This window comes from Neodiprion fabricii, chromosome 3, assembly GCF_021155785.1.
Source record: "Neodiprion fabricii isolate iyNeoFabr1 chromosome 3, iyNeoFabr1.1, whole genome shotgun sequence".
In the NCBI taxonomy this organism is placed as follows: domain Eukaryota; kingdom Metazoa; phylum Arthropoda; class Insecta; order Hymenoptera; family Diprionidae; genus Neodiprion; species Neodiprion fabricii.
In genome coordinates, this window is record NC_060241.1 from 14,981,912 (window position 1) to 15,009,470 (window position 27,559).

The 27,559-nt window shown below is 40.1% G+C and overlaps 2 protein-coding genes across 3 annotated transcripts in view; one reads left to right on the forward strand and one right to left on the reverse strand.

Moving 5' to 3' along the window:
- LOC124178359 (GPI inositol-deacylase) overlaps positions 1-27,559 on the forward strand; it is a 248,154-nt gene that overhangs the window by 201,208 nt on the left and 19,387 nt on the right. For both annotated transcript variants that reach the window (XM_046561627.1, XM_046561626.1), the window contains one exon: positions 26,349-26,777. In XM_046561627.1, the coding sequence (XP_046417583.1) occupies positions 26,349-26,777 (429 nt within the window). The remainder of the gene's footprint in view (positions 1-26,348; positions 26,778-27,559) is intronic.
- The window catches only part of LOC124178377, a 61,568-nt gene that overhangs the window by 26,355 nt on the left and 7,654 nt on the right, over positions 1-27,559 (reverse strand). The window lies entirely within an intron of this gene.

Below are 27,559 nucleotides of genomic sequence, written 5' to 3' on the forward strand. Positions count from 1 at the left end.
GCATAAATGAATTCACCTGTGTAATAGACAACGTATAAGAAAATAGTGAGGCGCGTAGCGCCGAGGTGGGGTTGGCGCGCGAAGCGCGTAAGGGCGAAGCCCCTAGTGTTTCAAAAAAATAAATTTTGGATTTTTCTTAACGCTACCCGATAAAATACCTGTTTGTGACCCAAGAAATAACCTCATAAAATTTGAGCCACGTAGCTTATGCATAAGAACTGCCGCAATTGAGTTTTCATTTCTTTTTTTTCACTTTTTCCTAAAAATCTCCCAAAATATGACATACATGTATGACACAAAGTCTAAGAAGATCTTTGTTCGCTATTTGATAGCTCGTAGTTCGACCGAACCGCGTGGAAGGTGTGAGTCGCTTGAAATCAAAGATGAGTTGTGGTGTTGAGTTTATTTATACTTATTATTTATTTTATTTACATATATACAGTTATTGTAATGGTTGCCAAGTGATACATGGGATAGTTTTTGTGGTAAAACAATGCGGTGGAGGCTTCAGTGCGGATGTCGGTCGTCGAGGGGGTTCGGTCACAGTCCTGGGTGGAGGAGTGTATCGGCTCTCTGGTGAGCTGGGTGGCGTTGGGGGACGGCGGTTCTCAGCTGTTTTCACCGGAGACTCCCACTCGCTATCTGTCGTCTGGGTGACAGTTGACACAAAAGAACGCTGCGGCTCAGGAAACGGGGATACTGGAGCTGGGATGCGTCGGTGATAGCTCGGAGAGGTCAGTCGTGCTCTGCGTACATCCCATAAAGAAAGCAGTACGGCTGGTGGTCTGGTCAGTGGTCGTGATGGAATGTCAATTGGATGTAGAATCCAAGGGACAGGCGGGTTTGATGCAGTTGTTCTTGTCTGTTCGCTGGCCGAAGCCAGATAAAAGGGATCCGTCATACAAATGTCTTGTAGTCCGGTCTGTCGTGGAGTCAGTCAACTGTCGCAGAGTCAGTCACAGTCGTTGTAGCGTCAGTCAAGTCGGCGTAGCGTTGATGAGCTGGAACGGCGTGGCGTTGAAGCGTCAGCGTCTGTTGGGTACGTCAGGACGAGTTGAACCCGAAGTGTCCTGCCGATCGGTCTCATCGGCCGTCTCTTATTCCAGCCTCGGTTGGTCTTTGGCAGCGGGAGACCACGTTCGTTGATTACGCAACGCGCTCGGCTGCGTGGGTGGCGTGAGCGGCGTGCGTGACGTCACACTTTCTTCTGGGTCGCGTGATTGGAAAGTGTGCGAGGCTGGTTGCCTCGCGTGAGTTGGAAGGCGCGCGACCAACGAGTTGTGTTCGAGTTGTTGTGAACAATCTTTTTTATGATATTCAATTTACCGTGAAAAAAGTCTCTTGTGATTTTTTCATATATTGCGTATTTATCAAGATATTTACAAAATGCAAAAGTACAACTTCGAATATCGACTTCAGATCTGATATATTGAAAATGAATATGGCGATGACAAAAATTAAAGACATTGTAGTCAGAACGGCTAAGTGGTCTAGTGGAGTAAGTCTCCTGCAAAGCTTCTCTAGATACCAGGTTCGATTCCTGGCTCCGTCGTTAATTTTTCAATTCACCAAAAACATTTTCGAATTCACTTCTCTAGCATTTTTTCTCACTAATAATTAATATGACTTCTTCACATAATATTACGAACGGCCGGGTCCGTTCTAATTAGGCTAAAATAACTCGTGTAATATACACACTTAAACATGCCATATATACAGATCTTACAGATACATAGTCTCCAATGTGCCTCAGCGACGAACTCTATTACGGATACCATTATTGTCCGCAAGTGCTAGTATCGGGAAAGCCAGGTGCGACAAGGACACGTCCAGAGTATGGCTTTCGCGATACTAACGCTTATGCGGAAAACTCTTGTATTAATTGGCTGCTGTAACGGTACGTCTTTGCCTCCAAGTGGGCCGACCTGTATACAAGATCGTGAATACAACACTGAGTACTGAGCTCCGCTATCCCTAGTGGACCCACGCACCACCCGATCCTGTGCGAAGCTGTGTCGGTCTCTCATGGAACAGAGTATACGTTAGAGTGGTCTTTATTTAGGGCTTGGATGAATTTTTTATCATTCGAAAATTATTTTTCAAAGCCACTCAAAATAATTCAAGAATTATTCCCTAATTTTCTCAGATTTCTGTCTGAACTCTAAACCCTGCTTGTGAGAGGGTGGAATTCCCTATTTACAATGCACGCGTTTCGACCATATTCTCAGTGTGTATTTGATTGTAAGAGTACTGATTTTTTAATTTGTAACTGCGAGAATTGAGTGGGCATTGGTGCTATTATCTGATAAAAATTCACATAATCGTATCAGGCAATAAAGACGAATTGCAACCCCAATAAACGAAAAAAAATCAGATTTGGAGGCTGGACAATGCGTCTAGATTGCTTGCTACAATGACGTGAATTTTTTACCACTCATTGTCAGTAGTATCAATAATAGCCCTACTAAAATCTTACAGTTACAGATTTTTTTCAAAATTATTTCTCCGACAATAAAATATATACTGAGAATATATACTCTATTTCTATTGAACATCTTAAGACGGCTGCGGCCGCATAATGATGGTCACTAACCCATCCCTTCCCTTGCCCCGCACAAATCTTCTGTAGACTCATGGGGACATACTCTACCGGATATGGGGGGAAACTGCAGTGATTATTATTATTATTATTTAGCCAAAACACATCTACTTTAAAAGGGGAAATCCATTATCCCACGGGCAGGGATTAGAGTTTGGATGAAAATAAGAAGATATTAGGGAATTGTTTTTGAAATATTTAGAGCCGATTCAGGGAGCGAATGATGAAAAATTCGTCCGAGCCCTATATAAGGACCACCTTAATGTATGTATTTTGATTCAGTATTCGATACATTCTATACCGTACGTCCATGAGGAAAGTGCGTACCTTATGCGCGTATGTTAAGTAGTTTGAACTTTATTGACTGACAGCTACCGCCTGATTGAGCAGCCGACGCAATGCCAATCGCGACTGTCAGAAAACGTCCCTACGTTGTGTTGTTACGAAAAATAGTTCGTCGATTCGGAGCTGATCTGAAGTAAAATAAATCAGACACACGTTAACCGTGTCAACCAATTCGTTGGATTACTTCAATGGTTAATTTATTACTGTAATCCGAAAATCATTATTAACAAAATACTTTACCAAAACTTCGCGCTTCCCTTGCGAACTCGGAAGAGGTTATGTTCGCCGTTCGCGAATTGATGCTACACGAGTGTAAATAAACGTGACGTGAACCAAATAATTCACCGTGAAGACTCATTCATTGTTAACTGAAAAATTTTAAATTGAAATTACACGATATACATCGGCTCACGGCATCGATTTTATTAAGTGAGAAAGGTGGAGGGTCATCTCTGTAACAAGCGAATTCAGTAAAAAGAAGCAGCAAATCGTACTTTTCACTTAGAACTCGATCTGAATTCCATCAGGTAAGTGAAAATAAGTCTGCTGCAATATGCAAATATTTTATTCAAGGCATTTTAATAAAAAAACGGTAGAGAGTTACATTTTATTATTCGTTGTAGCGAAACGTAGAGACAGATTATTGTTTGATGTTGAATCCGACCAAAATAATGTTGTTGCCATCTCTTTAGGTACATTGCACAGTGGAACCATCGCAAGCTTCGTCGGACCCTACAAATCAGCCAGAAGTTTGAAAACGGTAAGTTAAATTGTTTAAATTATATCTAATTGTAAAGTTTACGAGAAATTGGTCTTGTGATTGTCCGCAAATACCGACAGTAGAATTTAGTAACCATAGAACAGACTCGACTTACTTCAGAAATACCACATTCAAATGACTTTATTTCAACGGCGCCATTTATTTTTGTATTATCACTGCATTTTCTGCAATATTAATATTTCTCAGTATTCTAAATACACTTTATAGCACTTTATCTTTTTACAAGAACTAGGGGCTTCGCCCCTGCGCGCTTCGCGCGCCAACCTCATCTCGGCGCTACGCGCCTCGTTGTTCGGCGCTTCGCGCCTCACTATTTCCTTATCCATTGTCTAGTCGGTTGTTTCCGATCAACCCGACATTGCTATTGGCTCCCTATGCAGGCCTGCTCAGATTATTTTGGTAAACGAATCCACTCTCATGTACAAAACTCCCGATGCCATGCAACCCCAATTGCTTTCGGCGACTTATTTTGCTATAGTTCTTATTTTCAGATTTTTTTTACGTATATCTACGTATAGAGATATAGAGTCTACTGCGTCTGGTTTATAAGTACAAATAATTGATATCAATTTTTTGTTTATTCAAATAAATTTATTTAACATTTTTCACTTTATATTTAGTTCGAAGTTGACTTCGAATCTCATTGATTGATGAAAAATTTCGATCTTCGCGTTGCTGTTCATTCTGCAAAACACCTCTTTCTCTTGTGGTCAACATCGATCCTGGTCGTCCTCTTACCTGGTTATACGAATATTTGATGGATATTATTCCATGGCTTATTTGGTTCTTCGCACTTACAATTTTATTTTCCTCTTTCTTTTGTGATACTTCCGACCATCCACCATCTTCATCGCCTTGTCTGCTGCTCTTAACTCCTCCTTTCTCCATTGTCATCGTAAATCCTGGCTGTCCTTTTGACTGTTTGGTGATATATTTAGATTTACTATTATTTGATTGTTACTTTCCATACTTATTACTCACTATCTGAATTTTATTTTGGTTCTGCAAGACATCAAAGTGTCTACTGTCTCCGTCGCCGGTGAAGAGTAGCGAGAATTGTTTTCCATTTTGTGATCCGATTCCGTGTGGATGAATTTGTTCTTCGCGATACACGATTAAGCATATCTTAAAAATGTCCGCAGCTGCATATATTGCATTTTTATTCATATGTGATTTGTAATCACCAGGTGACCTAATCACAGCACCGTTTGATTCATTACCTGTAATAAAGCCGGCAAATGTAGACCAATTATCCACTATATTTGAAACGGTACTCAGTCTCACCTCTGCGTGTCGATCTTGAGTGCCGTATACACAATATGCCAACGTGCGAAAAAGACAATTCCCGTCGGGAATCATCTTGATAATTTTCGTTTGCATGTTCATTTTTCGCGCGTCAAAAACAGATACCCATAAAGATATTTGTCAAAGACTGTCACAAACAGCCGATGACAGCTGTCAAAGGGTTTGCTAGATGCTTTTTGTTTTGTTTTCGGGATCTCACCCCACCGCCAACTTCATGCGTATACTATTGTTATTATAATATTTTTTTTACTATTGTTATTATAATCTTTTTCTACGTTCATTTGTTTGAAATTTTTTTATTAGATAGAGAGATAATGGCATGAAGGCATCACACGAATCATCTTCTAATAATAATATGGAATCCTTTGTTCTTGGATACCTGAATTCAGCATCTTCAAAGAACCAGAACCACTGCTCTTTTTATTGTAACTTTGTTCTTTTAGACTCCCTTAGTACAAGATAACTACATTGCTGTTTTGACGGGGTGTCTTCTTGACCTGCAAGCAGGTAAATCTTGAAAATATCAGGGAAAAACAAAATGTTAGGGAATTTGATTTGTAGTCAAAGAGCTTTGAATCAAAAGTTTAGTGGAGAACCTGTTCAATCGTACAATATTTGAAAACGGTAGCATTGCCACAAGTAGTAGGCATTTCAAGGATAGTACAAAATACCTCATGAGGTTCAGATCCCTTCGATGAACATGGTGCAGAAAATCAGAAACAAAATTTCACCGACTGGTTTTAACAATAAAGGGTAATTTGTGAAATTGCAGAAATTTCAAGAACCCATGAACAAACTTGAAAAACGCATACTGAGTAGCTATCCGACACTGTTCAACGACAAAAGCTGAAATGGGAGGTTAGTTGATTTTAAACTACACAGGAACACAGTCACTGGACAAGTGAAAAATACTCACCTATGTGCTCTTGGCCGCAGGAATAAATTAGCAGTATGAGTCAGACAGTTAAGAAGTGCTAGACGAAATCGCAGTGGCAAATATTGGCAGACCACATAGAGGCGAGGGAAAACAAGGGTTTTCGTGGCAACCATCCTGCGCAGTCAACCTTGTCAAGGTTTTCTGTGGTTTTTCTTAAGAGTGAAGACAAATGTCAGGTTGAGAACTCGGAGGTAAAGCACTATCAAGCCACAGCTCTCCGTCTTCTGGGAGAAGCAAACAATCACTGTTTCATGTACCTAAAGAGATGGCAACAACATTATTTTGGTCGGATTCAACATCAGACATTAATTTGTCGCTACGTTTCGCTACAATGAATAATAAAATGTAACTCTGCACCGTTTTTTATCAAAATGCCTCGAATAAAATATTTGTGCGTCAAAGCAGACTTATTTTCACTTACCTGATGGAATTCAGATCGAATTCTAAGCGAAAAGTACGATTTGCTGCTTCTTTTTACTGAATTCACTTGTTACAGAGATGACCCTCCACCTTTCTCACTTAATAAAATCGATGCCGTGAGCCGATGTATATCGTGTAATTTCAATTTAAAATTTTTCAGTTAACAATGAATGAGTCTTCACGGTGAATTATTCGGTTCACGTCACGTTTATTTACACTCGTGTAGCATCAATTCGCGAACGGCGAACATAACCTCTTCCGAGTTCGCAAGGGAAGCGCGAAGTTTTGGTAAAGTATTTTGTTAATAATGATTTTCGGATTACAGTAATAAATTAACCGTCGAAGTAGTCCGACGATTTGATTGACACGATTAATGTGTGCCTGATTTATTTTACTTCGGATAAGCTCCGAATCGAGGAACTGTTTTTCGTAACAACACAACGTAAGGACATTTTCTGACAGTCGCAATTGGTATTGCGTTGGCTGCTCAATCAGGCGGTAACTGTCGGCCAGTAAAATTCGAACGACTTGACGCACGCACATAAGGTACGCACTTTCTTTGTGGATACATGATATGTAAATTGCGAGCCAGAAGTCGAAGGAGAAATCTCATTCACGGAATTCTCCGAAATGAAAAGCGTTTGGTTTGGTTTCGCATAAAGCATTGAAGTAACATATATTCTATTATTCACACATTTCTTATGGTTGGTGGTGTCAAAATCGGATACATGTGGGAAAAATTCACCCAGTATGTTAGAGAAACTACGCAATACAACCGGGTCTTCGATATAACTGGGTTCGTTATATCATGAAACTTCAACATGAAATGAACAGAAAATTCCGAAATATTAAGGACAAAATTCGATGTAAGCGATATGCGAGTTCGATGTATGCGGGTTTTACTGTACTGTTTTGATGAGTGAACATTTGAATAATTTCCATGATAAAATGTCTATGGCCGACCACTGGGCCAATTTTTTCAAAGTGCAATATTATTGTAACGATGTTAGCGTCGTAGAATAAACGGTTTCTTTGCGCGTAACAAAATGATCCAACAGGCATAAGTAAATCAATCGAGGAAAATTTTTTTATTGGCGATACGTGTTGCTAGATGAAAGTCAGAAGCTGGACGGATTTGTCCAACAATACTGGTTGACGCACCAACCTTATTTATTTTATAACATATAAAGGCTCATATATGTCTTTTGTCTATAATTTCAACCTTTGTAAATTTATTTTAAGCACTTTTTAAAAAACCCACATGGAAAGTTTGATTAGAGAAGTATTCTTAAATTAAAATCAAAATGTGGTGAAATAACTAGAACTCCCAACTATTTTATAGCATCATGTTGAGAAAACTGAACTGCATTATTTTATTTCAAAAAAAGTTGAACACGTTTGACTGCTAACTTTAGCTGCTGAAGTGACTATAAGACTTCCGTTTTCGGTTGGATGTGAGTGACAGGTGTGCGACAGAGTGGGAATAATAGAGGGAAAGTAAGTGGGATAGCAGGGGCGGGTAGGGAACGCTATAGAGTGGGGAAGGTGAGCGGCCGAGCCAGATGGGGGGGGGGGGGGCGGTAAGGGGGAATAGGAGGGCGGGAGAAAAGAGGAAAGGGCAGGTAAAGGTAGAACGGGAAGATTTGAGGGTAGGTCAAGAGAACGAGGTGACGACAAGGGGCAACGGTAGTAGAGAAAAAAAGGGGGCGGCATTAAGGGAGTAAGAAAGGAGTTAGAGTGGAGATAGGTAAGTGACAGGCAGGTAAGGTAGGGACTGGCAGAGAAAAGTAGCATGAGTGAGGCGGGCGGTCAGAAAGAAGGGGCGAAGAGCGTGGAAGAGGAGAGAAAGAAAGGTGAAACGGGTAAGGTAGCACTGCTAGGCAGGGAAAGGAGTCACAGTTCAGGCTCGGTGATGATGGTGACAGAATTATGAAAGAGAATGCGGGAGGATGTAGTTGGACAAAGGGAGAAAGAAGTAGATGAGATAGAGGAAAGGGAAAGGGTTTTTGTGAAAAGTAGGAGGGTGCAAAGGTTGCCAGAGGGCAAGGGCGAGGAGGAAGCATATAGGACCTGTTAAGGGTGATTAGGGAAGAGTTGACGATAGGGTTAGAAGAAGTTGAAGGGCAGGTAAGGGGACTACGGGAAGAACTGAAAAAGATTAAAGGGGAAATGAATAGAAGGGAAGAGAAATGGGAAGTGGAAAGGAGGGAAATGAAAGAAGCAATAAGGGGCATAGGTAAAAGACTAGAGGCATTAGAAAAGTGGGGCGGTGGGGCAATAAAAAAGGTAAAAGAAAGACTGACAGAAATAGAGAGGGAGCGCATGGAATGCGCGTAGAAGTGACAGGGGGAGGGGAACGCAGGGGTGGCAAAGATTGCAATGGATAGGGTAAAAGAGGTAGAGTGGGTTTTAGAGAGGAAAGAAAGGGAGGAGCGGAAGGGGAGTATAGTAGTTAGAGAAGCCAAAATAGAGAAGGGAAAGGAAAAAGAAGGGTTACAAAATATTATGCAGGTAATAGGGATAGTGTTCGAGATAAAAGAGATCTGGGAGGTGGGCGCGAAAGGGGGGGGGGGGGGGGGGAAGGGGATATGGATAGCAAGGCTAGGGAGCAGGGAGCAAGGGAGGCAGGTAATAGAAAAGAAACTTCTTTTAAGAGGGAGGGAAGAAAGAATAGAGGAGAACCTCACCTGGGCAGAAAGAAAAATGAAATGGAAATTGAGGGGGATAGCAGCGCTCGAGGAGGGAAGAGGAAACAGAGTAAGAGTAGGGTACGGGAAAATAAGGATAGAAGGGAAAATGTGGAAATGGGATGAGATAGGAGAGGTACTCAGAGATGGGTCGGGCAGGGAGCGGGGCGGAGGGGCAAAGGAGGGGATGCGGAGGAGCGCGGAAAGTGACAGTGACAGGATTGTAAGCGAAGAAAGGCAAGAGGGTAATATAGCGGGGCAGGCAGGGGGGAGTGGGGCAAGGCAGGCGAAGGAATGGATAGTGGGGAGGGGCGGAAGCCGAGAGCGGTGCAGAGGAAGAGGGGAAACAGGAGGGTAAGTGAAAAAGGGGGTGAGGGCTGGAAAGTGGGGTTTTGGAATGTAGCGGGGCTAGCGAAAAAGGATGAGGATTTCTGGAAGGCTCTAAGAGAGTGGGACGTGATATTATTAATGGAAACGTGAATAGAAAAAAAAAGATGGGAAAAGATTAGTAATAAGCTACCAGTAGGATATGAATGGGAAGTGCAGAATGCTGTGAGAAGAAACAGGAAACGAAGAGCAATGGGGGGAATGCTGTCAGGAGTAAGAAAGGAATTGGTGAAAAGGGGGGGAGGGCAGGCAGAACTAGGGGATGGCAAGGAGAAAAATAAGTGTAGGGGGTGAAAAGTGGATAGTAATAGGGGTATACCTAAACGGGGCGATTTAAATGCCTGGACGGGGCAAGCGGGGGGAGGATGTTGAGGGGAAAGACAGGAGGAAAGTAAAAATAGGAAGTCAAAGGATAGGAAAATAACCCCGGAAGGTAAGGTAGCTGTTGCAATTTTTAGAAGAGATGGGCTGGTCAGTTATGAATGGGGATAAGGAGGGAGATGATGAGGGGGAATTTACGTATGTGGGAGGGGCAGGAGAGACGGTCATAGATTATGCTATGGGAGGAAATGAGGCTAGGAGAAGGGTAAACGAGCTGGAGATTGAGAATAGAGTGGATTCAGATCACCACCCAGTGGTAGTGTGGATGGAGGGCACAGAGTCTAGGAAAAGAAAGAAAAAAAGGGAAAGGGGAGTTGGTAAAGGGGTCTGGACAGAGGAGGGCAGGCAGAGGTTTAGAAGAGAGTTAACATGGGAGGGGGTAGGGAAAGCAGAAGTAGATAAGAAGATAGTGGAAAGGCTATGGGAGTTTAGGCGAGCAGTAGAAGCAGGAGGTAGGGAGGGTAAAGCGAAAAAGGGTTGGCGGGATGAGAAATGTAGGCGAAAGAAAGCAGACGTTAGGCGAAATTTAAGAAATCGGAGAAAGAAGGAGGGAGAGGGAGAAAAAATATAGAAAGGAAAGAAGGGAATATAATAGATTATGTGTGGAAAAGAAAAGGAAAGAAAATGAGAGTTTCATAAAAGAAGCAGCAGAAGCAAAGACAGAAAGTAAGGTATGGGAAATAGTAAATAGGGAAAAAAAGTGGAAGAGGGTGAATGAGGCAATAGATGAGGAGGAGTGGAGGGACTATTTCATGGGATTGTTAGGGGGAGTGAAGAGGAGGCTAGTAGAAGGCGGGGGGATAGCAAGCAGAGAGGGTGACGGGGAAGAGGAGCTACAGGGGGAAGAGATGAGAAAGGCGATAGAAAAGTTGAGGGATGGAAAGGCACCGGGAGGGGATGGAATAGTTAGTGAGGTATCGAGATATGGGGGGGGGGGGGGGGGGGGAAATGGAGCAGTGGGTGTGGAAAACATGTAATAGAGTATGGATGGGAGCGGGTTGGCCTGAAGAATGTAGGGACGGATGGATAGCGCTGATAATGCAGAAGGGGGAAGGAAAAAGAGACTACAGGGGAGTAACCCCTGAAAGGTCATATAAACAAAGTGCCAGCTTAACAATAACCATCTATACAAATGTATGACATTAGATCATTGTTGTTATAATTAACATTAAGGGGGTCGGAATGACAGACGGATAGTCACTTTCTTCTGAAACACCATGTAAGCAACAACTAGTAAGCTAAGCAATGTCTAAAAATGTGAGTGTGTAATATTTGATTATCGTATGACAACCAATAATAATTGATTAGAGGCATTTATGTATAGTAATTTTAATTGAAAGTGTTAATTGTTAAATTTATTTCTGTGAAATTTATATATATATCATTTTTTGTTTTATTTTTTTTAATTTTTAAGAAACCTGATGATGGCAGGCGGGGTCCTGCCAAAACGTCGTAATAAAGACATCATTATAGTCGACCCGTACAGTATCGCTATCACTCAGACGTGACTATCTCGCCAACTAGTTAATTTAAACGCGATAAACCAACTGCCTCAATAATGAAAACAACAACGGTGATAATAATAATACTTGCGACTTAGCAAATCAAAGAAAACATTGTTAATTAATATTAAGTACACTAACCCGCTTCAATGTGCATTAACGCTAAGCGCCTGACTTCAAACAATATTCTGTAACCATATTATTATAACTACATGCCTTACGCTCAGACGCAATCCAGAATTGAAACCATACTATCGCAAACATAAACTTACTATTACGACCACTTATCATCGAATATCCAACTCATGTTGTTAAACACTTCGATTTATATTCAAACTAAATTCACACTGCGACTACATACTTGTAAGCATACACCCACTATTATATCCATATATGTCGTTGACCAATTACTCGCCAATTACCATTGTCATATTTCGAATTACGTTATTTATTCGGGATCTCAACATATTATATTCAGATTATCAATACCGTACACTACCTATATTAAGTAAAATTGTAAAACTAATTTTAAGCACATTTAATTTGAAATCATGTTTCACTGCTGTTATATAACATTTCCACCTTCTTGCTTTCCATATTCGGGATTATATCTAGCGATATGCTTCCTCTGATGAGGGGGGTATTACGTCTGGCGTACCACCACCCGTCTATTTTTCCTACTCGCTAACTCTCCCAAATTTATTATATTAATATCATAGTCTCTGTCCTTTCCTCTTATCTCTATCATCCTCACTCAGCTAATTCCATTCCCTTCCTTCTTCATTCTCACACCTTTCCTGCACCAGTACGTTTTATCTCTGAAGACACTCGTATTCTAACTCTCAACAAAATCACATCCAGACCTCTTATACATATAGCTTTCGTACAGCACACTTCATTCCTACCGCTATCTCAACTTCTTCGCAATAAACATCTAATTGATATATTCAACAAACCCAAGGTTATGCAACCTTCATTCTAGCTTCCAGTTGTCCTTGTACGTAAATGCGAAGCCGAACCTGTTTATTTCTACCGCTCGGGAATAAACCCTCTTCACCGACATAACACCTGCAAGGAAAAAGTTGACCAAACTGATTGTGGGCAGAAATGGTAAACGCCGTAACCTTTGTACCGAAGAGGTCAGGAAAAAGCAAAACAGCAGAGAAAACTCTTTATAAGCTATAGTTCAACAAAGAAATATGTATAAAATTCCTTATGATGTTTGAAACAGAAGTCGACGTCGACATCTGTAAGGAAATCAGAAGAAAATGTGATACCAAGGCGAGACCTGGAACATTTGTAGAATACGATGAGTGTATAAAAGGATATAAAGTATACTTCGCCAAAACCAGAAGGATAGACACTCGCAAGCTTGATCTTTAAAAATAAAAAAAGTTTGTCAAATGGTGAAGAGACCAAACAGAAAAACAGTGGGAGTTGATGGACATAAAGGATCCAGAAGGAAACCAAAGAAACGAAGAGAACAAAGAAGAAGAGGGCGAAGAAAACGAAAAAGAAGAGAGTGAGGATAAATTAGGACACGATTTGGGCTCTTCAAACTACAATGATCTCGAAGATGCAACTCAAGAAGAACCAACTCAACTCCCTCGACTAAGAGAGAGAGAGAGAGAGAGAGATAGAGAGAGAGATAGAGAGATAGAGAGATAGAGAGATAGAGAGAGAGAGAGAGAGAGAGAGAGAGAGAGAGAGAGAGAGAGAGAGAGAGAGAGAGAGAGAGAGAGAGAGAGAGAGAGAGAGAGAGAGAGAGAGAGAGAGAGAGAGAGAGAGAGAGAGAGAGAGAGAGAGAGAGAGAGAGAGAGAGAGAGAGAGAGAGAGAGAGAGAGAGAGAGAGAGAGAGAGAGATTACGCGTATCACAGAATTATGGCAACTTTAAAACTGATTCTCTGTTCCTAGCTTACTGCGGAGAGCCTTCTGTTTACAAGGGGGCGATCGCTAGTAAAGAATACAAGGAATAGAATGAGGCTACGGCGGAGGAAATAGAAGCACATAACCAGAATGAAACATGGATACTAGACCCACCTCCACCACATACGAAAATGCTGAAGAATCGATAGATCTGCAAGATTAAATTAAAACCAAATGGAGAACTTGACAGACACAAAGGAAGACTGGTTGTGAAGGAGAACCAGAAGCCACGACAGGACTATATGGAGATATTCAACCCGGTTGTGAGGTGTAACTCTATAGGAATCGTTTTATCATTCGTAACATCTCGGAAGCTGAAAGTGACACAATTTCATGTGAAAACTGCATTTTTTTACTTTACAACTTTAGAAGAAAAGATTTATGTGCAACAACCAGATGGTTTTGAAAATGACCTTAATGAAGTATGTATGTTAAAAAGGAGTCTGTATAGACTGAAACAAGAAAACACCCAGGTGCTGGAACAAACAATTTACTTCTATACTAGGAAAATTCGAGATGAAGGCAACGGAAGCAGATCCATGCATGTTTTATCACGAAAGATAACAAGCTGATATTGGCAATCTCTGTGGACGATGGGGCAATAGCGGCGAAAAACGATGCAATTCTGATCGAATTTCCAACGTGTCTGAAAGAAGAATTAGAAATCAGCATGAATGAATATTACTGTATAGACACCAAATGTGTACCTAACGACATCGATATTTAAAAAACTCACCAGTGAAGCCTATGATCCTTTTTTCGAAAAAATTCTCAAGCCATACGTAAAGGCACGGCCGTTTCTATTTATACTCTACTTTTTGGTTGGACGAAGGGAGCCGTCACTGTACGATAGAAAATTTCATGACGAAAATAACACATCGACATGGACTTTATAAGCCATCCTACCGAATTGCACTACACTATACCAACCCTGTGACATTTATTTATATCGGCAAGTGAAGAATTTCACCCAAAATTTATCGAATGCTTTGACTGTCATATGGCAGTCACGGACATCACGGTGAAAAAGATTGCAATAAAAATCCACACCCTGATTTCGAATCAATTGCAAGTACCAGCGTACGAAAAATCATTTGCTACGTGTGGTTTGCACCAAAATTAACGCCAGGCCGAGAAGTATTTACCAATGTTGTAAGATTACAGAATATATATATATATATATACATATATATATATATATATATATATATATATATATATATATATATATGTATAGTGAGAATATTAAAAAAGTAATCATTAAACGAAAATTTCTCATAATGTGAATGACATTTCTTTTCCTAACAACACTAATGGATGGTGTGGCCGTAAAAAGGTGCTCCCAGTTATCCGAGCAGAACAAGTAATGTGCACTTCTCACAATACTTAATCTTTTGACTTATTGTTAATGCTACTTTCCTATTTGATAAAGAAATATGAATTAGCTGCTTGACGAAAATCAATTATATTTCGCTATTCACTTTTCAAGTTAGCTGATGAAATGAAATATCTTATGGCAACTCCTCATATGAGTTGAGATTCGTGTCCCAAGAATTAATTAGAGGATTAAATTCGTCGGGGAAGGTCACAAAAAAAAGTGCTTTGTTTTGCATTTCTGCAATGTGCGACGTTTCGGCATGGGTTCTGCCAGCCATTATCAGGGTAATTTATTAAAACGAAATAAAAGAAAAGAAAAATCCAAAAATTATATGTTAGCAACTACTTATGTAGATAGTGCTATAAATGCTAGTGGAGTTATATATTTGTAGCTTAAACTACATGTTGCATAATAAATGCGGAAATTGATAAAATTCTATGAACACGAATACCAGACTAGTTTGTTGAAAATTCCGCTATAAGTCTTACTTGTATAAGACTAAGGATTTCTTACGATTATTATCGCCTTCCCAGTTATTAGAAAGTGCCATTGATAGCGCGTGAACTTGCAGATAAGTAACGTACGCTCAATGACACAGTATGTAAGATTAAGTAATTTGAAAGCGTGCCTGCGGTAAGAACGTCTTAGTTTGTAAAATCAGGGACTTTGGTTATCTGCGTATACCAACGTCGGTTTACCGCTCTGATTGTAAATGGGGCACTTTACGCACGCCCAGCAGTCTTCGAAAATATAATATATATAATATCCGGAAAAGCTACGTATTACCTAGTCAAAAAACAAGAGGGAAATTCTTGGGCAGTTACTTTTGGATGCTTAATCATTTGAAGGTCCAGGGTAAGAAGGCCATCTGGCTTTAGCGTAGCATTCATATCAGTGGGCTAAATTGGAGCTCAATGTCCAAGAACAACCTGGCTACCATACAGCTACAACATCGTTTTCCGACATGGCGATATGCCGGCTAGCCCGCCTAGCCTTTCGACATTGTTTCCTGGTAGAAATCACATGTCCGGCCCACATAGATTTAAGTTGCGCATTTCACGTCGCCTAATTCAGCCTAGCCGGCATTACTATGTCACAACTCAATGTGGTTTCTACCTGACCAGTACCTTACTCTGCCATGTGGCTTTTTGGTGCGCCTAGTTGCCAATGCGTTATGGTGAATTTACCCAGCATTTACCTGATTCCCGCCTTTTAAGGCTACATGAGGTTTGAACGGCGTCATTTGTGGTAGCCGTATCTGAATCTTACTTGGCATCTCGCGCTGCCATGTGGCATTTGGTGAGTAGAGCCAGATAGAGTTTGTGCGGGATTCACATGGCTGCTATGCTGTAAAGCCCCATAGCCACGATTCGGCCCAAGTTGCTATATATCGAAGCCATATATCGAATCAACTCGTGCTGGAGGAGGCAGCGAAGTTTCTGATTCGATCAGCACTGACGTAGACGTGAACTCGAATCTACATCATCCTCGCAAAGATGTTCCATTTAGTAAACTATTTAGTAAATTACATGACAGTGCTACTTGGCAACGAGATACGCTACATATGACACTTGTTACGTCCATGAGTGGAGTTTACTCCTGAGCGGTAGGAGTAAACCGATTGGCTTCACTTTTACGTTCCAGGTCAACCGGAAATCAGTATGAGGATTGAATAAGAAACGAAGTGTACTGTATGAAGCTATGTCTTACTTATATATTTATTTCAAGAAGCTGATAGTCTAGATGTGAAGTTGTCGAGAGTTAGAATAGGAGTGTCACTAGAGACTTGAAACGTACGGGGTGCAGAAAAGGTGTGAAGATGCTTAAGGAAGGGAATAGAATTAGATAAGTAAGCGCGATAGTGAATGGCGCGAGACTAGGTAGAGATAAGAGGACACCACAGAGACCATGAGATTCATATAAGAACTGTAGGAAAGTTAGCGAGTATGAAAAATTAGAGAGAAATGGTATGCTGGACGTGACACACTGTATTCTGAAACAATATGGTTTTCATCGGGTGGAAATATGGCCATACCATATTGTGCACTTCACAATACTGCCACTAGATGGCTTTTGTTACTGCAAACAAAGTTGCACAATACGTGAGATATACAAAGCGGCTATTCCGTAATACGCGAAAAATAACTGGCACTCTAGAATTCACGAGGGTGGTCGAATACAAATACATCATATATATTGTTACAAAGGGTGAAATCACCCGTTTTGCCCCCTCTTTAATGATCTAGTAGTCAGCATAGATAAAAGAAGTTTATAAACCTCTTATGTCTTTGAAAAGAATAAGGTTGCTGCGCCAACCGATATCATTGTAAAAACAGTCTTGTTTCAGACTTTAAATGAGAAACACGTATCTTGCATTAAAAGCATTTTTCACGATATTCTATATACGCTCTTGATTTCTTTTGATTCGATAATAAGTAAACTCGCGGATCCATATTTTATTAACGTAACGCCTAAAAACGTTACAATTGGTGTCAGAAGCGGGATCTTGAGTTCTTATTAATCGAGTTAATTCAGTGCGTAAAATAGTGAAATAAACTATGAGTAGCGGTCGTTTAACACGCTCTCGTCGTCGGGAAAGTGGCGGTGAAGAACATGCTATCACCGAAAATCCGCGGCTTCCCGAGTCTATTTGTGCACCTTCAGTGGACTCTTTACCTGTCCCTACGATGGTCTCAGTTTCACAAATCGACCTACTAAAAATTATGAGCCAACAACAAGAAGCCGCTGAACGTTATCAACGGCAGCTTCTGGATACGGCTAGACAACAACAAGAAGCGGCAAGACAACAACAACAACAACTTGTCCAGTTGCTTCAAGAGCAACGAGAACAGCGAGAAAGGGAGCTTGCCTCTCAGTCGAAGCAGCGGAGGCTAGACAGAGAAGCTCAAGAGCGTTCCGAGACTAGTCTTCACGAACTACTCCGGACAACTGTGGCGGCTCTTCAGTTCGTTCATCAAATGAGTGGCACTGGGGGACCAGATGTAACACCGCAGGGTTCCAGAGTTGTTACTCCGCTTCCCTCTCCTGTTCCCTCGCCTGTTCCCTCTCCTGTTCCCGTTCCTATTGTTCAGGAGGTTCAACATCCAGGTCGATTCCAGGATGTTCCTGAATCAAGGTCTGTGCCTTTTATTAGGAGAGTAGATGAATCTCCAATTAGTAGAACGAGAGTAAATAATGAGGCTGGTTTTTCCGAGTCTTTGACTCAGGTTCGGCCTCAATGTTCTCATTTTAATCAATTAAATAATTCGAGACTTCCTGAGGTTCCTTCTCAGATTAACCAGAAACCTCTTTATCCTTTAAAACCGCCAATTTTTGACGGAAAGATTCCATGGGCAGTTTATGAACGTCAGTTTAATACGATTGCTAAACTTATCAGTGGGACTCCGCCATGAGGGCCCACAGTCTTGCCTCTTGTCTTCGAACGCCGGCTTTGAATGTTTTAACGGCATTGTCTGAGAAAGAAATTTCCGATTATGAGAAACTTAGTTCTGCACTCAAATTGAGATATGGAAATGACCACTTGACGAAACTGTATACGGCACAATTACAGACAAGAAGACAGGGACGAGACGAAGACCTCGCGTCTCTTAGTCAAGATATTGAACGGCTTTCTCGTATAGCTTTGCCAGATCACGAGCCGTCTCGTAATTTATTAGCAACACAAGCTTTCTTGAATGCGATTAATGATCCAGAGATTAAAATGGCCGTTGGAACGTCGGGCCTCACTTCTCTGCGGGAGGCAACGGCCAAAGCCCTCGAGGTGGAGGCAATGAGGAGACAATATTTTGGGCCGAACAAGCTTCGTCGGATTGAGGTATCCGAAAACACCTCAAAAAGACGAAGTTTTGAACACTCGGAGGAATCAAAACCTCAAAATTATAGAAATAAAAATATCAATAATAATTTTAAACCAAGAAATCGAGGTTCTTTTCAAAACCAACAAAACAAGCGTGTAAATAACAACGCGGTCATGACGAGTCAAACCGGCTTGACCTGTTTATTTTGTCATAAAATAGGTCATGATGCTAATCATTGCTTTTTACTTAAAAAGAATAGTAGAGAAACAATGCAAGGCTCGAATTCAAACTCTTTTAACTGGCGTAAGAAAAGTATAGAAATAGGGGAAGCAAATCCTCAATCAAGTTCTTCAACAGGAACTTACTCAAAAAACTAATTCTAGATGATTTGTCAGGGCGAAAATCATCGCAGATTGTTAGAAGTGAAAGCCCTCTTAGAGAGCAATTTTTAATTAGAAGTCTACGACAGTCTGGTCTTTACGCGCGCGGTACTGTAAATGGCGTCGATTGTCTGTGGGTAATAGACACGGGCGCGGAAGTAACCGTAGTTCGATCGGATCTCTTTAAATCCGATGACCAGATTGTTCCCTCTTTTTCTCTGCGAACAGCCACTGGAGAGACGACCCCGGTTTTGAGACAGGCTACTGTCCAAATTAAACTTTTTGGGTGTATCGACTCTCCACATAAGGTTTTTATAGCAGATATAGAGGATGAAGGTATTTTGGGAATAGACTTTCTTACAGCTCATAACTGTGTTATCTCGACTAAGAGAAATTCACTAGCTTCAAACAATCGCGAAATAACTCTTTGTACAAATAGAAATGGAATTTATTGGACTCCTCCTAGAATTAGAGAAATAGAACTTTCGGAGGATGATTTGCAACAACGTTTCCGTTCACATTTACAGAGCCTTGTTGAGAAATCTTCGATTTCGTTAAATTCAGCTCAGGTAGAATCGTTTAAATCTCTTTTGCTAGAATTTATAGATTCTTTCGCCAAAGATAGTGGTGATAAGGGCCGATGTACTTCTGTCAAGCACAAGATTGACGTCGGAGAGAGTTCACCAATAAAACAAGCTCCTCGAAGACTCGCTCTCAACGCCCGAGAAGAGGTTAAGAAGCTTGTGGAAGACATGCTAAAGAACGATGTTATTGAACCATCGTCTAGTCCCTGGGCCTCACCAATCGTCCTTGTTAACAAAAAGGACGGATCCAAACAATTTTGTATCGATTACAGGAAGCTGAACGATATAACGAAGAAAGATTCTTACCCTCTACCCAGAATCGACGAGACACTCGACCTGATAGCTGGTGCAACTTGGTTCAGCACCATAGATCTTCAGAGCGGATACTGGCAGGTCGAAATGGATCCTCTAGATAAAGAAAAAACAGCTTTTGTTACGGGTTTAGGAGGATTATGGCAGTTCAAGGTTATGCCGTTTGGTTTGAGTAATGCCCCGGCTACCTTTGAACGAATGATGGAGGCTGTTCTCCACGGGCTCACTGGCAAAATATTCCTCGTTTATTTAGACGATATAATCGTTTTTGGCAAGAACTTTGAAGAAGAAGTTCAAAATCTCAGACAAGTTTTCGCTAGGCTGAAGCAAGCAGGTCTGAAAATGAGCCCGAAAAAATGTCATCTGTTCCAAAAAGAAGTAGGCTTCCTCGGACATATCGTTTCAGCACAAGGTGTGAAGACCGACCCATCTAAAATAGAGAAGGTTTCTTCTTGGCCGACACCTAAGAATAAAGAACAAATTCAAAGCTTTTTAGGCCTTTGTACGTATTACAGGAGATTTGTAAAAGGTTTCGCTAGTATAGCTAAACCTCTCCATCACTTGACCGGAATCAAGATTCCTTTTGACTGGACCTCGGAATGCGAAGAGGCTTTTAAGAAATTAAAAGAAAATCTTATTTCTTCGCCGATTTTAGCTTATCCAGAGGTCGAAATTCCTTTTATTTTAGATACGGATGCATCTCTTTCAGGAATAGGCGGGGTTCTGTCACAAATTCAGGGAGGTCAAGAGAGAGTGATAAGCTATTTCAGCAGAGTTTTGAGTAAAACCGAGAGGAATTATTGTGTCACTCGTAGAGAGCTTTTAGCTGTTGTTAAGACCGTAGTACATTTTCACCATTATTTGTACGGCAGGAAATTTTTGATACGTACAGATCATGCTTCTCTCAGGTGGCTACTTTCGTTTAAATCTCCCGAAGGTCAGGTAGCTAGATGGTTAGAAAGGCTCGGTGAGTACGATTTTGATATTCGTCATCGAGCAGGAATTCATCATGGAAACGCCGATGCTCTCTCTCGAAGACCCTGCGAGGAAATGCCAGAGTGTAAACAGTGTGCACGATTAGAGAAAAATCGTGACCCCTCTCTTATAATACGGAAGATTTCTTTCAAAAATGACCAGGAGGAATGGAGAAAATCGCAACAGGAAGATGACAGTTTGAATCAAGTGAAGTCTTGGAAAGAAGCAGAAATTCGCCCAGACTGGCAGGACATATCTTTAGCCGAGCCAGATTTGAAAATTTATTGGGCTCAATGGGACTCTATTCTTTTAATTGATGGAATTTTATACCGAAAATGGGAATCTGCAGACTTGAAAGAAATCAGGTGGCAACTTTTGGTTCCCAGGTCACGAGTTCCAGAGATTCTTGCTCTTTATCATGATTCTCCTGCAGGCGGACACTTCGCGTCAAATAAAACTCTGGGCAGAATTCGCAACTTCTACTTTTGGCCCCGTTGCCGGATGGACATTGAAGATTGGTGTCGAAGATGTCGAATCTGCACGGCAAAGAAAGGACCTCGAGCGAAGGGACAAAGCTCTCTTCAAATTTACAACGTGGGAGCTCCATTTGAAAGGATAGCAATGGATATTCTTGGACCTCTCCCGATAACCCATTCTGGAAATAAATAGGCTTTGGTTATTACTGATTATTTTACTAAGTGGCCTGAAGTGGTTCCTCTCGCTGATCAAGAAGCCTCTACTGTAGCACAGGCATTCGTTAAAGAATTTATTTGTAGACACGGAGTTCCTCTAGAACTTCATACTGATCAAGGCCGAAATTTTGAGTCAACCTTAATGAAAGAGGTTACTCAGATTTTAGGGGTTAGAAAAACTCGTACAACTCCTTTGCATCCGCAATCTGACGGCATGATAGAGCGTCTGAATCGGACTTTGCTACAATATTTGTCGTCCTTCGTAGAACAGAATCAGAGAGACTGGGACTCCTGGATCCCTTTCTTCCTCTTATCTTACATATCTGCGATTCATGAGACGACGAAACAGACGCCAGCCCTCATGCTTACTGGAAGAAATCTTCGACTTCCGTCAGATTTAGAGAAAGGCCCTGTTCCTGTGCAAAGACAGCATCAAACAGATTATGCCTTTTTATTACAACAACGTTCAGAAGAAATTCATCACTTTGCTAGGAATAGAATTTCTATGGCTTCGGATAAATTGAAAACTCGTTATGATATTCGAGCCAGAGATTTAAAATTTAATCCTGGAGATTCTGTTTGGCTTTTTCAACCTCGAAGACAGAAAGGACGATGTCCAAAGCTACAAAGAAATTGGGAAGGCCCTTACTTAGTGGTTAACCGGATAAATGATGTTGTTTATAGAATCCGAAGATCTCCTCATTCGCGTCAGAAAGTGGTTCACTTGGATCGTCTTGCTCCTTTTGAAGAGGATCAACCTGGAACAATCTCTCCAACACCAGGGACATCCTTCGAGGTTAGATCTTCAAACGAACACCCTTGACGACTGTGATCGACTTGATCTTCTTTACAGTCGGTTATCGATTGGGAGAAGAATTTACCTTTCGAAATTCATTTGAGTAAAACTCGACCGCTTACGATTATTATAGAAGGAAATATCGGATGCGGAAAAACAACTTTCACTAAGAGGTTTTTAGCAGATCGCCAGGTCTGTACACTTTTAGAACCTCTTGAAGAATATCGAAATGTAGCTGGAATTAATCTTTTAGATTTGATGTACCAGAACCCAGATCGTTATTGCTATTATTTTCAGCATTTCGCTCAAATGGTTATGTTAGACAGACATCTGCAGACGACTTCATTGCCTGTAAAGGTGATGGAAAGATCGATATTCAGTAGCAATTGTTTTGTAGAAGCTCGTCGAAGGTTAGGTAATTTTCGCGACTTCGAATCTCATTTATTGACAAAAAATTTTGATCTTCTCATTCGCTCGTCTGAGCTCAGAGTAGATTTGATTGTTTATTTGCGAGTTTCCCCAGAAACTTCTTTTGCTCGAGTTAGTTCCCGTTCTCGTGAGGAAGAATCGAGTATTTCTTTAGAGCTACTCAGAACTATTCATGAGGTTCATGAAGATTGGCTAGTAAAACAAATCTTTTCTTCTTTATCGGCTCCTGTTTTAGTTATCAACGCAGAAGCTACGGCCGATCAAGTTTTTAAAGATTTTTGTACTTCCTTGTCCGTGCCGGCCGGAGAGCAACAACGATGTTTTCAATGAGAGGTTGTTTGTTTTCAAGAGATCTTTTGTTTTCCTGAAGGTTTTGTTTCCTTCTAGAAATTTCTTCTTCAGAATCGAGTTTTGTGTCGGATAGGCTTTGGTTTAAGGAATAATGTGAAAAGAGCCACGATTATTTTTCGAGGTCGATGAGCGATTGCTTGATTTTCACATTTTATTAACCTCAAGTGTCAGTTTTTGTGAGCACTTTTTCAGGTTATTTGACACAGCCTTTTCCTTCCAATCTTCCCCGATTCCTGAGGATGACTGGTGGTCTTATTTTGAAGAAGGACGCAGAAATAATTCAGATAAGATCGTTTCTTTTCTTTTGAATACATATTCAATTTATTTTATTCAAGTATTCTCCTAAATTCACTTAGTGAATTTGAATTGTTATACCATCACTCACATTTGTCCTTCCAAAACTCTAGGGTGAACTATTTCTAAAGAAGTCACCCCACGATTTCCTTATTTCATATGAAGAGAAGTCTGGTTTCATCTTATTTGGTCCTGGAATTGTCGGTTCCCGGTTCGATGTTTTCATCCGAACCTGTTTCGAAGGGATCCTTCATGAAGAAGATTGAATTTCTTCCCGACATCAATCTGGGCCGTTGCGGATAACTTTGAATTCATGAAGCCACATAACACTCAATAACACTAACCTTTATAAAACATGGCACATAAATTTTTGAGATTATTTAATGCTCAACTATCTGCTCAAGGTTTTCTGTGGTTTACCTTGAGACTGTGGGCAAATGCCAGATAGTAAAAAAGGGAGTTCTTAAATTTTTAGAGCCACAGCTCGAACTCACCTTTGAGCACTGACTACTAGAATACTTTTATAATTGTTTTATCTTTCCCGAGTCGGGACAACTCTTTTCCTCGGGGGGGAGTAGTGTTACAAAGGGTGAAATCACCCGTTTTGCCCCCTCTTTAATGATCTAGTAGTCAGCATAGATAAAAGAAGTTTATAAACCTCTTATGTCTTTAAAAAGAATAAGGTTGCTGCGCCAACCGATATTATTGTAAAAACAGTCTTGTTTCAGACTTTAAATGAGAAACACGTATCTTGCATTAAAAGCATTTTTCACGATATTCTATTTACGCTCTTGATTTCTTTTGATTCGATAATAAGTAAACTCGCGGATCCATATTTTATTAACGTAACGCCTAAAAACGTTACAATATTTACCATACACGACGTTGAACACATAAGTTGTTCACTTTCAACAAAAACTTAAAACATTTATCTCGTTTCAAAATGTGGCTTCATGGTAGTGAGGTGGTCATGTCTCATGGTTTCATAATGGTTTTAATGTAGCGGCTAGACGTAAGAATTACAGATAATTACTACAATGATTAATATGGCAATTATATAGCTGAAAGATACTGAAACTTTATGACAGATATACAGCAACAACGTGGTAAACTCATCAAATTTAGGTAGCCGCTATATGGCAAGTTCAATGTTTTTGCTGGCATCTATGCGGCAACCAAGATGTATGGCTTCTGTAGGTAGTGGCAAGGTCGTCGAAATACATGGTTTTGACCTGGGTTAGCGGTGGCAACTAATAGTGAGTCGGAAAAATTCCTAGCATCCATGTGGCATCGACAAAGAAGTCTGATATTGCAAACTTGTCGCGGCCCTAAAAAAACCTCATAAATACTGGATAATTCTGTAACTAGCTGCCACCTTGAAACCACAAATAAAATATAAAACTTGGCAAGTGACCGCCATCTAAAAATCACGAGTGTTGGTAGTTGTTGGATTTATTGTTTTTATTGAAATGGAAAGCGGTAGTTTTATTATAATTATAATATATTTTTGCGTAAATTACATACATGGAAACTTCTTAATTGTTTGGTAAGCGCGCGTCTGACTTAACCCTTTCTATCATGAGTCTCTGGTTCAACAGAACCGGTTCTCCTCCTATGTTCGCACACATCTTCAGTATCTTTTTCTTAAATACTTTCATATTTACACTAAGGAAAACAAATATAACCAGGCTAATTCCAGGTGAAGATAATTTGCTTGTATTCCAACACTTGTCATTACTGAGTATATGTCAGGATAAAACAGTTAACTCGTCACATAGTGGTTGTCTTGGTTGTTCGGTTTGGCTATGTAGTGGCCACATAGTTGCTACTTGAAATTGTTACCCAGGATGATTTGCTTTTTCGTAAAAATATATTTGAAACAAATTCTTCTGGCAGGTTTTTCTTGGACTGATGCTGGTTTTCTTATTCAACTGTGATATTTTCTGAAAGCACTTACTAATGTCACAAAAACGGATCAAAGTGGTGTTTCCCCTAAACCCTTCGTTTTAAAATCACGATAACCATTGATTGCATGGAATAGATAAATTAAATTTAGGTTCGTAATTTATTGTGAATGACTGTTGATGATAAACTGCAGCGTTTTTCTCATAAATATTTTTATGTCCCTAAATAGGAAATGTGTTTCGAGGTACACTATGATCAAGGTACACTTGGAGACAATGAATCTAAGACGGCTAATTTTTTACACTAGACAAACATGTTGGCAACACAGAGAAACCTACAGCGCCATAGTCGGCTGAGCGTGAAACAAACTCAAATAAACATAACATAACCTATGAACATCGAATCTAACCTTAGAATACCGCGGGAATGATGACTTGTTGACTAATGCTATGCTTCTCAAACTATGGCGAGTTTCGCTCGATACAATGCTTTTCAGTCCGCCATCAGAAACATTGTTGCGATCTGGAAGTGGGTATGAGAGTGAATAAAAATACGATGTCATTCAAGAATTTGTTCGTTTATTGTGCGTTGAAGTTCTTGTGGATGAAAAAAAAAAAATAGTAATACAAAAGGCGCCTTTTCTTGTTTGATTGACGTATTTTATGTTAATAATATTTAGCCTTTATTTTTAATTTCAAACTGACGATGGATTGTATTTTATCGTGATTATTACGATAGATTATTTTACAGACTTCCTTGCTCGTTTTTTATTCACATTCTTGCTGACTGACTGACAAATTTTTCTTTCGTTGTTCTGTGCATGTCGTTGCACGCCGCACGGATAACTCGTATGCTTAAGGCGCATTCACATCTGCGCCTTTATAAATCCTTAAACCTAATTTACATAAATCGTTTTTAAAGTAATTAATCTTAACAAACATGTACCTGTTGCATTTACAAAACTCATCAGAATATTGATCATATACTGGTACTGCAGTTCACCCAGTATCTGACAATGAGTGAGAATTCCGAGAATTGATTTCACGTTTAGAAGAGTATTTGATTGTATAGGTATAAGCATTATATGTAGTTCAAAAATTCAGTCATCAATCAGCAATTTGTAGTATTATTGTTTAACTTCGTGTACTTTGAATTGTCAACAGTGAATGGGGCTGGAATTTAACGAACAAAAGTAGAATAACCCCGGATGGCACGTATAAGAAGAAAACGGCAGACTTGGATCTGGCGGAGTTGAAGGCACAACACTTGACGCACGTTATAATCAGAATACCATCCTCTAGTTTTCATAAAGGGCTATCCATTGACGTAGACCTTCATCGAAAGAGTGATAGAATATCAAGTTTCCAAAATAAACATATTTTGGCGTATTGGGGTTTCGGAAAACTAGGTACAATAGAATCAAACATTGGAGATATTCGATACGAAGTGGATCTGGACAGTAATACGAATTCCGTATTGCTTGAAGTAATCAACGTTCAGTGCCATCAACAAAATCATCGCCATCACGCAACAGTTGAGCTTTTCGAGCCATGGTCTAATGGTATCAGTCAAGTTCGGCACTTTGCTTTTGAGTAAGCTTTCTTTTTATTGTAGCGCCAGTATATACTAAAGTCACCTGTAGCTTTTCACCTTTGTTCTTTCCGTATTTGCAAAATGTTAAATCTTGCTTTTCTAAGTTTTGGAGGTATTATTAATATTATTAAGCTTTCTTTCGATTATTGTAGCGCAAGTATATACTAAAGTCACATGTATCGAATTATATTTGTCTATTATGCTGAACGTATTTGCTAACTGTACCATATCGTGGAAGTATATTTTTGAATGTCATCAATTTTGAGGGTAAAAATCAGTTTCCACGTCAGCATCTCGTTCCGGAAATTTTCATTTTCATGAGTTGAAGTTTTTTTATTAACCTCATTTCGCAACTCACCGTGTTCCATCGATTTCATCTAATGCCGCACTGTCTAACATGACCAATTTTGATGCAATTGTACAATGTGATGCTACTTCTAAATACAACTACCTGTATATTTTTTGTTATCGATATCGCTCATCACGCGAAGTTCGAAGCCGTTAAATTTCAAATTATGGAGCCACTCTAAGTATGTGAAAAAATGACAGACAATTGTGGCCAAAATTAAAGAATTCTGACGGTCCAGAGAAATAAATTTTTGTATAGCTGAGAACCGAATTTATTGATACCCTGAATAGTTGTTAACTCTGGAATGATTTGCATATCGAGCATTTCATGTCAATTCCAAGTCTTAACTCTCATAATTTTTTCTGACATTTTTATGAAAAATTCTCTACATTCAGTAACTGTCACAGGTAGTGAAAAAAACCCTTTATTGTT